This window comes from Vulpes vulpes, chromosome 11, assembly GCF_048418805.1.
Source record: "Vulpes vulpes isolate BD-2025 chromosome 11, VulVul3, whole genome shotgun sequence".
In the NCBI taxonomy this organism is placed as follows: Eukaryota; Metazoa; Chordata; class Mammalia; order Carnivora; family Canidae; genus Vulpes; species Vulpes vulpes.
Genome location: NC_132790.1, coordinates 85,538,205 through 85,553,073, shown reverse-complemented (window position 1 = coordinate 85,553,073; position 14,869 = coordinate 85,538,205). Strand labels below are relative to the sequence as shown.

The following is a 14,869-nucleotide window of genomic DNA, read 5'->3' as shown; positions in this document are numbered from 1 at the left end:
AGCCCGATGTGGGACTTGATCCTGGATCCTGGGATCACATCCTTTGCTGAAGGCAGATGCTCAGCCGCTGAGCCACCCAGGTGTCCTGATCTTTTTCTCTTCTAAGCCTTGTCTCTGCACTTCCTACCTTCTTCTGTGTGGCTTCTTCTCTACTGTTAGTTGTGGAGTTCTACCAGTCTTCAGATTCATTTCTGGGGTATTTAGGAGGGTTTGATAATTATCTGTTGTATTCATGGGACCAGTAGATCCTCTTCTCTTCCTATTCTGCTGCCATCTTCCCCTCCAACAGTTATAGACTTTAATGCTGAAAGTAGTTTGAATATCATCTAGTTAGACTCTTTATATTATATAGTAAATCTTTTCACCATCCCTTATATAGTGTAGTGTCTTTGACCAAATGCATTCAGTACTAAGGGGAGCAACATGACCTTATTAAGTAGCATGTTTTCACTTTGAACAAGCACATATTTAAATTTTGATAGGAGATACTTAAAAATTCAAATTAGCCTTTTATGACTTCTGCCCATGTGGTTGTACTTTCTTGTTTTGAATAAGTATCCGATGAGTCTTCCCTTAATTATACATGCCCAGTATTCAGGTAGTTGAGATATAGCTATCATAACTCTCCTTAGTCTTTTCTTTTAGCTGAACATTTCCATTTCCCTGAGGAATAAATAAAGTTTCTAGTTCTGTATTGTATAGACTAGTAAAATTAATAAATTATTAAAGAAATTTGGAAAGCTACATAGAGTTTATCGTTCGTTGTTTAGGCAAGTAAGACCATTTAAAAAAAAAAAAAAATTGGTGCCTGGCTGGCTCAGTTGGTAGAGTGTGCAACTCCTGATCTCAGGGTTGTGAGTGTGATCCCCACATTGGGTATAGAAATTACTTAAAAATAAAATCTTTAAAAATAAATAAATAAAGATAAACCCCCCAATTCATAACTTATTACCAGTATCATTTCATAAGTGAATAAATATTTCACCAACAACAAAAAAAAAGAGTGGTAATACCAGAATAAAGGATCATTAACATATTGATCATTCATACATGGATTTTTTTTTTGTTCCTCTGACTTTTATAAAATATTCGCTTTGCCATTTCATCATTACTGCTAATAACCAACATTAGGAAGCAGTATGTAGGAACATTAAACATGAGATGAAATGTAACAAAGTATTCATATAGGTTAAAAAATGGTTTTACAGGGTTGTTAAAATAGAGACAGTAATTTCTGTGAAAAATGTGAAATTTTTGATGACCACATCATCAGTATCATTCGGTATAGAGCAGGGCTTTTAAGAGGCAAGGTAAATATAATCAGAGAACTAACATGGTTCAGTTTTCAAGAACATTAGTCCCAGCAGCTAGACCACAGAGGCATTATTTTTAATTCTGAGAGTCATAATTTTTAAGGATACCAATAAACTGGAGCATCACTTTCAAACCTGTGTTTTTTTAAAACCTCAGCCAGCATAAGTTATATGAAATTATTCTGTCAATTAAGGGAGGGAAGCATATGGCATTTGAAATAGTTTCCTGTGTGTTAGGGGAACAGGGCAGGTTGTGGAAAGGGTAGAAGGAGGTAGAGACTATACTTTTGGGGAATTTCAGAGAATATATCAGAGGTATGGGCAAAAATATGACAAAAAATGAAGTACATAAAGTAAAACTATGAAGAGTATTTCTTCACCTGTGTAGACGTTATCTGAATAATCACAGTTGTCAACACATAGAAGTAGTCACAAATGAACTCTGTTCCTTCCTGCTAAACAGAAGTATCTATCCCATCCATATGCCCATTGTCTTTTTTTTTTTTTTTTAAGATTTTATTTATTTATTCATAGAGATGCAGAGAGAGAGAGAGGCAGAGACACAGGCAGAGGGAGAAGCAGGCTTCATGCAGGGAGCCTGATGTGGGAATCTATCCAGGGTCTCCAGCATCATGCCCTGGGCTGCAGGTGGCGCTAAACTGCTGCGCCACTGGGGCTGCTCTGCCCATTGTCTTTGTTAGGTAGTCTCTCATGTACAGCTTTTTTTTTTAAAGATTTTATTTATTCATTCATAAGAGACACACAGAGAGAGGCAGAGACACAGGCAGGGAGAAGCAGGCTCCTTGCAGGGAACCCGACACGGGACTCGATCCTGGGACCAGGATCACGCCCTGAGCCAAAGGCAAACACTCAACTGCTGAGCCAGGGCGTTCCCATGTACAACTGTTTGTAAGCATTGAGCAATACAATGCAAGTCAACTCTTCAGTAAAATGACAAGTCTTTTAAAGATACAGTATTTTGTGAAGTATTTAAAGGAGATGATGGAAAATTGCTTAATATAGGAAAAACCAGTTGAGTTCTGACTACGTCAACCCAATTAGCAGTTTATTGAAGAAAATTAACATGAATGATGAGACGCAGTAGGAGTACTTTAGAAGACATGAATGTAATAGTTTTTAATTTTTTAAAAAGATTTTATTTGAGAGAGAGCAAGCAAGTGAGCACAAGCAAGGGGTAGCAGAGAGAGAGAGAGAGAGAGAGAGAGAGAGAGAAACAGGCTCCCCAGACTCCCCACTGTGCAGGGATCCTGATGTGGGGCTCAATCCCAGGATCCTGAGATCATGATCTGAGTTGAAGGCAGACACTTAACCGGCTAAGCCACCCAGGTGCCCCAGGATTACCATTGGTCTTAAAGTTTCGAGCTCTTGGTACTATATACAGTTCCATTATATGAATGTACACTTGAACAATGAGAAGGTTATGGATGCCAACCCCTCTGTACTAAAAAATCCACGTATATCTTTGACCCCTACAAAACTTACCAGCTAATAGCTTCCTGTTGACTGAAAGGATTACTGTTAATATAGATAGTTGATTAACACGTATTTGTTTTAGGTATTGTGTACTGTGTTTTTATAACAAAGTAAGCTAAAGGGAAGAAAATGTTATTCAAATCATAAGAAAAACACATTTACAGTTTTATACTGTATTTATAAAAAAATCCGTGTAAAGTGGACCTACACAGTTCAAATCCATGTTGCTCAGGTGTCAACTGTATATCCATTGTCTCAGTGGCATCTCTCTCAGAACTGATGATGAGGAATGTCTTTTCACATATTTATAAAACATTCATATTCCTGTTGTATTTTCTTTTTGTCTATTTTAAAATTGTGTCTTACTGATTTGGATAAGATTTTGGTATTTGGCGGTAGTAATTTTTGTCATTCATATGTGTTGGGAATGTGTTCTTCCTCCGTGTGGCTTATTTCTTTTATCCTTTGTTTTGGTAGTTTTATTTTACTTGCTTTTTACCCTCATTCTAGTCAGTGTTCAAATTTTCTTAATTATCGTGTTATACACGTGTATACACACAGAACATATTAAGTTTAACATTGCTTTGTATGAAATGTCAATTTATGTATTTCTGTTGGATATATATCTAGAAACAGAATTGGTGAGTCATGGGTGTGTGTGTGTGTGTGTAATCAGTTTTTAGATACCACCAAATAGTTTTTCTTTTTCTTTTTTTTTTTTAAGATTTAATTATTTGTTTTGAGAGAAGGGGAGAGAGAGAGAGAATGAGAGAATGCTTGCAAGAACCAGAGGGGCAAAGGGAGAGAGGAGGAATCCCAAGCAGACACTGGCGTAGGGCAGGGACTCAACATGGGGCTTGATCTCATTACCTTGAAATCCCGACCTGAGCTGAAACCAGGAGTCAGTTGCTTAACCAACTACACCACCCAGGCACCCCCAGACAGTTTTTCAAATTTACATTCCTACCAGAAATATATTGAGATTTTAGTTTCTTCACATCTTTGCTAACACTCGATATTGTCAAATTTAAAAAAAAACTTTTGAGATTTGTCATGTTCCTTTTCATTGAGTTTTAAATTTCACTTAATATGTTTTATTTCTTGGCATTCTCTTTGATTCTTCTTCAGATATATTTGCTCTTTATTCATTTTCATGTTTTTTTCTTAAAGATTTTATTTAATTATTCATGAGAGACACAGAGAGGCAGAGACACAGATTCCATGCAGGGAGAAGCAGACTCCATGCAGGGAGCCGGATGCAGAACTCGATCCCGTCACTCCAGGATCACGCCCTGGGCCAAAGGCAGGGCACTAAACCCCTGAGCCACTCAGGGATCCCGCTTTTAATTCTTAAAACACATTAACTATACTAGTTTTCTTTTTTTTTTTTTTCTGAGCATTATTTCTAATATCTGAGTTTTTCAAGTCCAGTTCTGATTTCTGGTCTTTTCTTTAGGTTCTTACTATCTGATACTAAAAGTGTCCTCGAGTTTTGTATTTCTTAAAAGTTTATGAAATAGTAAATGGGACTCTTAGAATAATTTTATGATGTTTAAGGAGCTTAGGTCTTACTATTCACATCTGTGCTCTTTAAATACAGTGGCCACTAGCCACATATGTACATTTAAATTTAAATTAAGAAAAATTAAAATTCAGTTATTCACACTAGCCACATATCAGGTTTCTCAACCATTTGTGGCTACGTGCTATTGTATTGGACAGCACAGAATAGAATATTTCCATTTTTAAAGAGTTTTACTTGAGTAGCAGGGCTTTAGATAGTTATGACCATTTGTATTATGTTAAAAAAGTATCATCTCTTTGTGACTCTCTTTTTATTTTTATTTTTTATTATTATTTTTTATTTTTTATTTATTTATTTATTTATTTTTTTTGTGACTCTCTTTTTAAAGGTAGATTACTTTCTAAGGTAGATGAAGGTTTTGAGGTGGATAGTGCAAGGAAATTAAGACGCTATATTGCTCTTTAGGAGAAAGATGAAGAATTGCTGAAGTAGAAGAGTGTTAGTGGAGATGGAGAAGAGGTTACAGTTGGCAACCCAAGGACATAAGATCATTGCTATCTTTTTGGGAAGTGAGGGGAGGAAAGTGGAGTCATGTGACTTTTCAAATGACTCTTTGGATCCTGGCTCATATGGTTTGATGCATATAGCATCAACTCACACAGGAAATTAGGAGGAAAGAGTAAATATACTAGAGAAAATAGATTGGAACACCCAGTAAATTTAGGTTTAAAAATTTGGAATTTGAAGTACCTTGTAGAAAAGGGAAGTGACTTCACTTGGTGGAAATATTGCAGAATCAATCTCTGGTCAGTACACAGAGTTTTCTAACGATCACTTGTCCAGAGTAGCAGTTGACTGCTTTAGGAGACAGTGAATTTTCTTAAATCCTTGGTATGTGATCATATGGTGGGAAATTATTTTGCTGGACTGAGATGTTTCAGATGTTATTAAATAATCTTTAACATCTGTACTTTTTGGATTTATGGTGAGCAGATTTGATAATACTCTGTTCTATCTATATCTTCATTAATTAAAGCTTCTTGTTTTTCTTTACATGTTTATAAAATTGGACTAAATTGTTCATTTATAGTTTAATTAGTATAAAGTATATGTCTCTTCTTAATAGTGACAATATAAAATTCTTATAAAATGATTTGAACACCGCAGGTTTTTTGGTACCTTTTTCAGAGAAAGATATTTTAGAAAATAAAGATAGTCCCTGAGAAATACATTTGATAAACTCTGATGGTAAATTTTAGTTAAATATATGCTTTAGTTAAATATTAATCTTAACTGTGGAATCTGTGGCACTTTGTATAGTGTAAGATAACTTGGAAATGATCAGAAATCTTAACAAATTTATCATGGACACATTATATTTAGAAAATAGGAAAATGTACTGAAATGTTAAATGTAAAGGATATGCATATATAACATACTTTATATATATGTACGTATTATGTATGTGTATATATATATATATATGATGTAGTAATAAGTATACATGTAAAAAGTGAGGTTTTTCAGCACAAATATAAAATTGCTCCTTTTTTTTACCTCCCTTTTTAGGACGTGTTTAGCTTTCAAATATCTCCTAATATGAATCCTATCAAAATAAATGAACTGGCAATCCAAAAACGTTTAACTATTCATGGGAAAGAAGATGAAGTTAGCCCCAATGATTATGTGTTGCAAGTCAGTGGGAGAGTAGAATATGTATTTGGTGATCACCCACTAATTCAATTCCAGGTATGTGTATTAACTGTCAATTTACCAGAGATGTGTGTGTGTATGTATTTAAGAATTTACATTTCTTATAAAAATGTATTGTCATAGTCAAGTATTTAGAACCTACAGAAAATTCATGATCCTACCTCCCTGTGAGATAACCATTCTTAAAATTTTGGCATACTTGGTTGGTTTACTTGTAGTTTTGTATATTTTTGGCATATTGATTATATGTTTAATGTGTGTATCTAAATGGTTCCTTTCTGCTTTTTTGATTGTTTCAGTGTTATATCATCATTTCCTGTGGCACTATGAATTCTGAATAAAATAAGCTATAGCTGCCTACTATTTTATTGTGTAAACATAATAATTAGGTAGGAAATATTCTGGGGGAAGTAAAATACAAGGTTTTTTTAATTAAATGGTCACTAATAGAATTGTATTAAAACTTGTGCTTATCAGTTAACAAAGTCTTATAAATTTTCATTGTGAATTATAAAACTTTTCAGTTTCAGTCTAACATTTATATGTGTAATTGCCCTTCCCTCTGTTGTCTCTTACTTCCGTATATGGTAGGAATTTTGTAAGAATTAGGTCTGACCATATTCAAAAGCTTTCCTTCATCTTAGACGACATACCTTTTTCCATGAAATCATGCGTTCCTTGAGGATAGTGCCTCATATTGTTTTTGGAGTAAACTGGAGTGGAATTTAAATACCATGAGGTATGCTATTTATACGCTAGGATCCTGGCTTTGCTTTCAAGGAACTTGAAGATATTTTTGTTGAAATTATATTTAGAGACCAAAAAATGGTCATTACATAAAGAATAAAGGCTAAATGCAAAGATAGAAGAAAATACTAACGGGATTTTAGAAAAATATGTTATTACTCCTACTTGTGGATTTTTATTGTTTTAAGCAAGAGAGATAGAGATATTCCAAATATTAAGTGATGTTTGAATATAAGGAGCTGTGCTTTATTTACAGCTAATTGCAGATTTTTTTACCTTTTCAGATTTTTAGTGTGGCCTTTAATTTTTGTGGTTTACTAGGAAAAAAGTCTAGCAGCAATTGTAACTGCTCTGCACAGCTTTGGGAGCTATGGCATTTTGACAATAAGTGCTTGAACTGTATGTAGCCCATGAGAGGAAGAAGGAAGAGGAAAAGTACTTGGTGGTCGTAAAGGAGTGCTGGCTTCTACCCTCTATGTTCTGCTATCTTTTAAGTAGCCTCCTGCTTCTTAACACTTTTGTTTTAACCTTAATTAGTGGAGGGTATATTATTTTGCCAAAACTAGGAATTTTTTTTTGTTTGTTTTTGTTTTGTTTTCTAGGATTTTTATTATAAAGAAATATAAAGACTTATATACAGTTTTGTACAAGGTCATGAGAGAGGAAATAATACCATATAGGCAAAGGAATGTGAAGGAAGTGGAATGACACATATTTCGTAGTGGAAAATTTTTGATTGAATATATTTATCATAATATGTAACTCCCACTTACAGACCATTCTGGAATTTTTTTTTAATTTAATAAAGTATTTTGTGGGGATTCCTGGTGGCTCAGCAGTTGAGTGTCTGCCTTTGGCCCAGGGCGTGATCCTGGGGTCCCAGGATCGAGTCCCACATCGGGCTTCCTGCATGGAGCCTGCTCTTCCCTCTGCCTGTGTCTCTCATGAATAAATAAAATCTTTTTTTAAAAAAAAAAAGGTATTTTATGGTTCTGAATTGAATATAATACACTGAATCTGTGTAGGAAATTTATATTCTTCTGAGGAATGTCTTAGGTTTCTTTCTATTCAGATTTGTTGGGCATCCCTGGTAATGTGAATAACCACCCCTTTTCTTATATGCCTTTGGAAAGTCATCCTGGTCTCATGGAAATAAAACAGAGCATCAGGCTAAGATGGGCAATATGTTTTTGTAAGGGAGATGGTAATGGTTGTCTAGAGCCCTTTGCTGTAAAGAGACCAGGTCTGCTTCAGGGATCCATGGGAAAGTCTAAGATGACTACTTCAGAATGTAAAGAAATGGCACATGTGTACTGCATGTTCAGTTTTACTGACTGATTGGTCAAAGTTTGCACTGTGATATCACAGTCTTTGCCACTCAAGTCCCACCCCTAGAGAGGTAAGCCGATTGATCAAAATGTCAGATACTAAGTGCAAAGAGAAGACAAAACATCTAGACTGAGGTACATATTTTTTAAAGGTTTAGGAAAAAAAAAAGTACAAGTAGATTTAAAATGCCAGTTATAAGATGCCAGGTATGTAATTTAGCTCTTCTGACTTTTAATTCTTTCATCTATTAAACTTTTACAGGGTTGTTAGGAAAATTAGGTACAAATATAAAAAGCAGCTGGTTCTTAGGTCTTAGACATTCAATTAATGGTAGCAATTTTATGTTGTGATTTTAATTTCTTATATTTTTTACTTGGAGTTGTTAAGATATATTTTCATAGTATATTGGCATAGTGGTGGGTGTTCATCTGAATTTTATTCTTCTGTCAATTTAAGTATTTGCTTGGAAGTCTTTACTTTATTCTCTCTTGCCACTGTAGTATATCCGGAACTGTGTAATGAACAGGACTTTGCCCCATTTTATGCTTGTGGAATGTTGCAAGATTAAGAAGATGTATGAACAGGAAATGATTGCCATAGAGGCTGCCATAAATCGAAATGCATCAAACCTTCCTCTTCCTTTACCCCCAAAGAAAATGCGAATTATTTCTGTAAGTTTCACATGTGAACCTTTGGTAACCTCAAAAAGCATCTAATTTTTGTTAGGTTGTGTGCTTAAGCCTCACATATTTTCTCTGCTCACTTCTGTGACAACCAGTGTACATTTGCCAAAAATCCATTTTCATTTATTGGTAATTATCTTTCTAGCTACTATTCTTTTTCCTCAGCTCAAGCTACATATAAATGTAAATATGCTATTTCTGGTTTCAGTGTTCTTTTTGTGTCACAGAAAAATAACACCAAATTAGAAATTTCTTGAGATAACATCTAAACACTGACTTCATGAGCAATTTGAGACATTTTAGTAGAAAAATTAGATGTGTAGAGATAGTTGATTTTCTAGTGTATTTCATTTCTGTCAGCTTAGCTATGATAGCATTTTTAGTGTAACTTGATACCTTCTTATTGAATACTTTTAGAATTTATTTATTTTTTATTTTTTTATTTTTAAAGATTTTATTTATTTATTTGTGAGACACAGAGAGAGAGAGAGAGAGAGAATGAGACAGAAAGGCAGAGACACAGGCAGAGGGAGAAGCAAGCTCCATGCAGGGAGCCCGACATGGGACTCAGTCCCACATCTCCAGGATCAGGCCCTGGACTAAAGGTGGCGCTAAACCGCTGAGCCACCTGGGCTGCCATAGAATTTAAATATATCAAAGATAACATTTTTTTTCCCAGAATGTACTATATTTATATAAAGCAAATCTTAAGTTTCTTTTTATTGATTGGAATAGTTAACATTTTTAAATAGTTACTCAGTTTCAACAAGTTGTATGTTTAATCTCTGCTTGATGATTAAGATATTCACTGTATATTAATTTAAATGGTCAATTCTTAATTCATACAAAGCTTTAATACTTTTAGTTGATGGTGTTTAATTTCGTGAATTTCTTGACAGTATTGGAATGCTGCCTGTGTTTTGTCATAAGAACTAAGTGCTAGTGATTGTGATGCTTAATTTAGTATATGGGATTTTCAGTTGTTAGTTCAGAGGTATTTTTTCATTATTTTGTCAGTGGACATGAGAACCGATAAGATGATTTCATTGCTAGTATATAATATTTATTTCTTTAATTAAAATACTCTATTTTATTCTTTTGCAGCATGTTTGGGAAAATAACAATCCTTTCCAAATTGTCTTGGTTAAGGGAAATAAACTTAACACAGAAGAAAGTGTAAAAGTGAGTACTTGTTAAGATTTGAGGTTTTTTATCTGCTCCATTGTTATTATTTATGATTTATTTTTATTTATTTATTATTTATTCATGAGAGACACAGACTGAGAGAGGCAGAGACACAGGCAGAGAGAGAGAAGCAGGCTCCATGAAGGGAGCCCGATGCGGGACTCGACCCCAGATCCTGGGATCATGACCCAAGCTGAAGGCAGGCATCCAACCACTGAGCCACCCGGGAGTCCCTGTTATTATTTTTTAAAGATTTATTTAGTCACTTTAGAGAGAAAGAGTGTGTACGTGCGCATAAGTGCAGGCGCAGGGGGAGGGGCAGAGGGAGAGGGAGAGAAGCAGACCTTGCCCTGAGCATGGAGCCAGTCATGGCCGGATCCCAAGAAACCAAGAGTTGGCCACTCAACCAAATGAGTCACCCAGGTGCCCCTATCTGCTCCATTATTTGAATAACTCACTGATATGCCTAATGAATGTCACATTGAAGATTCAGTTTTACCCATATTGGTCATTTACACAAGATAGATAGAATATGGTGACTTAATGTTAAGACAAGAATTTTTGTTTTAAAGTATTCTTTGAATAGTTGAAGATGTAATGGATGTAGTGACATTTTCCCCGTATATATTATGTGAAAGAACTTGCTTATTTTTTTTTAAGATTTTAAAAATTTATTTATTCATAGAGACACAGAGAGAGAGAGAGAGAGAGAGAGAGAGGCAGAGACACACAGGCAGAGGGAGAAGCGGGCTCCATGCAGGGAGCCCGACGTGAGACTCGATCCCAGGTCTCCATGATCACGCCCCAGGCTGCAGGCAGTGCTAAACCGCTGCACCACTGGGGCTGCCCGAAAGAACTTGCTTAAATCAGGAATTCAGCAAATAACAATTTAAGCCAAAACTATAGGCCACAGGTTCCTATGCAAACTTCATTCACCTTTGTCAGCCTTGTTTAGAGTTTGACTCAGTCTCCTTTCTCAGGCCTTTTTTTTTTCTTTGAAACTTGCTGAACACAGAGAAAATGTAATACCATTTCCTGGAAGAAAATAGAGGACTACATTATGGACCACAAGTTGTTAACACATGGAGATTTATTGCATAACCCCATATAATTAAGTAAAGACTTAACAAGGCATTTGTCTCAAAGTGTAAAGTATGCATTTTCCTCTGTTTTGCTTGGTAGGAAAGTGAGTGAATAGTTTTGTGATCCAGGAAAGAGATTCACTTAATTTGAGATGTTTGCTGGCATGAGGATATATTCAGGAGCAACTTGCCAAAGATTACCAGTGCCTTGCTTTTATAAATAGTCTGTAAATATTCTTTGGTTAGCTGTCATTAAAACAGGGCCTTTTTTTTTTGCTCTTATATTCTCAGCTAGGATTTAATTTTTAATGAATATGCTTATGGTCAGTTAGCCTTTGTTTTCTGTTTTAGTGGTAATTCTATTTTTTCTTTAAACTTTTCTTAATTTTTGTTGAGTTGCGGAAGTATAACATGATTGTTAGAACAGGTAAAATAGTCCACACACCATTAAAGAAAAAAGTTACTGATATTTTTTCCTCTTACATATTGACTTGAGAAGTCTTCCTCTTACCAATTTTTCTGAATAAGCTTATATGGGATTGGTATTATTTCTTCCTTAAATGTTTGGTAAGATTTACTCCAAGCCATCTGATCCTGGAGTTTTCTTTGTGGGGAGATTTTTAATTAGAAATTCAATTTTCTTTCTTTCTTTCTTTCTTTCTTTCTTTCTTTCTTTCTTTCTTGATTTATTTATTTGAGAAAGAAAGGGAGAGTGAGCAAGTGGGGGGAAGGGGCAGAGGGAGAGAAGGAATCTCAAGCAGACTCCCCTCTGAGCACAGAGCCTGAGATGGGGCCCCCATCCCATGACCTGGGCCGAAAAAAAGAGTTGGACACTTAACCCACTGAGCCACCCAGGCACCCCTAGGAATTTAATTTCTTTAATGGATATATAGAAAGTCAGATTTTCTAGTTGTTTTTTTTTTTTTTTAAGACTTTATTCATGAGATAGAGAGAAGGAGAGAGAGAGGCAGAGACACAGGCAGAGGGAGAAAGCAGGCTCCATGCAGGTATGGAGGATTGATGTGGGACTCCATCCTGGGTCTCCAGGATCACATCCTGGACTGAAGGCAGCGCTAAACTGCTGAGCCACCCGGGCTGCTCTCTTTTGTGTCAGTTTTGATAATTTTTGTCCTTTGAAGAATTTGTTTTATGTTGTTACATTTTTGGCATTACATTCATGATAGCCCCTTAAGTTAGTTTTCCTTTGCTGTTTAACAGATTGCCACAAACCTAGCATCTTGAATATGTATTTATTATCTTACTTTTCTGTTGGTCAGAAGTCTGGGCATGGTGTGTGGCTGGGTTTTCTGCTTATGCTTTTGCAAGGTTGAAATCCGGATGTTAGTTTGGTTGTATTTTTTCCTGAAGGCTCTGGGGAAGAATTTGCTACCAAGGGAATTCAAATTTAGTTCCTTGAAGTTGTAGAACTGAGGTTCTCATTTCCTTGCTTGGTCTTGGTAGGGGATTGACTAGAGATTTCTCTTACTAGAGGCATCTTTCAAGCCTGGCTATGTGGCTCTCTGTTTTTAACTGTAGAAACGGAGAATTTCTCAAGCATCAAATCCTTCTCACACTTGCCAGGAAGAGCCTGGTCCCTTTTTTTTTTTTTTTTTTTTTTTTTTTTTTGAGCCTGGTCCCTTTTTAAGGGCTCATCAATGCATCAGGCCATGAAAGATAATCTCCCTTCCACAAAGTCAGCTATGTCAAATAGTATACCCCCTAATCACAGGAGTGAAATCCATTATATTCTTAGTCCCCGAGATCTTATAGGGTGCATGATTGTCTTAACCCTGTGAGTTTGCTTAGAATTTTGGAGCATATTGCTTCCTTATCAGTTTTTTCCTAGCCTTGTCTTGTTTCACTTTTCAGGTATGCATCTTCATATTCAGGAAGAGCCTGAATTCAGTGCTGTCCCAAATCTGTGTGCATTAATGCACACAGAATTCAAGAAGCCCTCTGGTTATAGCTCTAAGGTTAAAGGGGTCTTCTAACACTCAGAAAAAGTGAGGCTCTCCCTGCTTTTTTCCCTGTTGTTTCCTGTTCTTTTCTCTGTTCTGATTTGCCCCAGTTTTTAAGAAGTCCTGTGGCAGCAGCAACAATAATAGGGATAGGCCTAAAATGCAGAGTTGAACCTTCTCTGATTAGAGGAGTTGTAGAGAGAATGGGGCAAATGCTCACAGACTTTTTCTTTTTCTGTTCTTCTGCTGTTTGGCATAGTTCCAGGATGTGTGGGTAAATGAAGCTTTAGCTTTCTGGCTGGGTGATACAAAAAGGTCCCCAGGCAACCCAAAAATTCTTGATGATTGAAGAGTGAGAGGAGCTTGGGGAAGCAACTCCTTAAAGTTGTTTATGCTTATAGGTTTATTCCTGAGCTGTACATATGTGGATCTGACTCTTAATTGCCTACATACTTTGAGAACTGAACTGTAGCATATACTCCCACCCAGGTCTCAGTCTGGTCACTGTATGCTGCACACAGAGGACAAATCCAAGAGCTCTCTAAAGGATTTTAAAAACTGAACTGGTATTAGAACCATAGCTTCAAGGGGCTTATTGCACCTTGGAGTTTGAACATAAACCATTTCTCCTAAAACATCAGCAGTCTCCGTAGACTATAAATAAAACCCAGGGATCCCTGGGTGGCGCAGCGGTTTGGCGCCTGCCTTTGGCCCAGGGCGCGATCCTGGAGACCCGGGATCGAATCCCACGTCGGGCTCCCGGTGCATGGAGCCTGCTTCTCCCTCTGCCTGTGTCTCTGCGCCCCCCCCCCCCCCCCCCCGTGACTATCATAAATAAATAAAAAATTAAAAAAAAAAATAAATAAAACCCAGAGTCTTATAACATAGTGGTCATAATGGTCTAGGATGCAATTTAAAATTAATTGGCATATAAAGAGCCAGGAAAATCTCAAGATGTATGGATAATGATAATCAACAAGTGTCAGTGCTCAGATTGACATAGGTGGTAAGTCAGTTATTATAAAAATTCTCCAAGGAAGGACAAACACAATTGAAAAGGATGGAAAAATAGAAAATTTCTGCCAAGAAATAGAAGATATAATAGAAACCATATGGAAAATTTAGAACTGAAGAATACAGTAACTTATAATTTAAAAACTCATTGAATGGACACAATAGTGTAATGAGAAAGGTAAGAGTCAAAAAAAAAAAAAGAAAGGTAAGAGTCAGTGAATTTGAAAATTAATAAAAATAATTTCCAATTTGAACAAAATAGAGAAAAATGATTGAGGGAGAAAAAACTCTTTATGGCCTCAGATACATGTGCAACAATATCAGAAGGTTGAACATTTGTGTAATCTGAGTTCCAGAAAGAAAAAGAGTACAGTTCAGAAAAAGTATATAAAGAAATTATCATTGGGAGCTTACAAAGTTGGTGAAAGACATAACAGATTCAAGAAGCTCAATGTACCACAAGTAGGATAAACCCACAGAATGTCAAGTTCATGTATATCTGATAGCACACTAATTAGTCAAAAATCATAACACCCCATAGCCTACTTATATGGGTCTCAGCACCCTTAAACTGTTAAAATATATATTACCTGAAGAAATAAGGAAAGTATCTTAATCTTTTTTTCTCTTATCAGTGTCTGAAACACTAAATAAATATTTGTGCTGTGAATTAATACATTTTAATGTAACTGTCTCTAACATATTCTTAAAGGTAGCATAACACTCCTCCCAAAAACCAGAATAAATCTGTCTCTTTACAAAGTGATACCTTTCAGGAAACTGTGGGAATTTCAGCCTGTTCATGCCACTGACCTTTTTTTGTGTC

At 35.8% G+C, this 14,869-nt stretch overlaps 1 protein-coding gene across 4 annotated transcripts in view; it reads left to right on the top strand.

The window, feature by feature from the left end:
- PIK3CB (phosphatidylinositol-4,5-bisphosphate 3-kinase catalytic subunit beta) overlaps positions 1 to 14,869 on the top strand; it is a 203,152-nt gene that overhangs the window by 97,751 nt on the left and 90,532 nt on the right. For all 4 annotated transcript variants that reach the window (XM_072726958.1, XM_072726956.1, XM_072726957.1 and 1 more), the window contains 3 exons: positions 5,902 to 6,081; positions 8,622 to 8,792; positions 9,909 to 9,986. In XM_072726958.1, the coding sequence (XP_072583059.1) occupies positions 5,902 to 6,081; positions 8,622 to 8,792; positions 9,909 to 9,986 (429 nt within the window). The remainder of the gene's footprint in view (positions 1 to 5,901; positions 6,082 to 8,621; positions 8,793 to 9,908; positions 9,987 to 14,869) is intronic.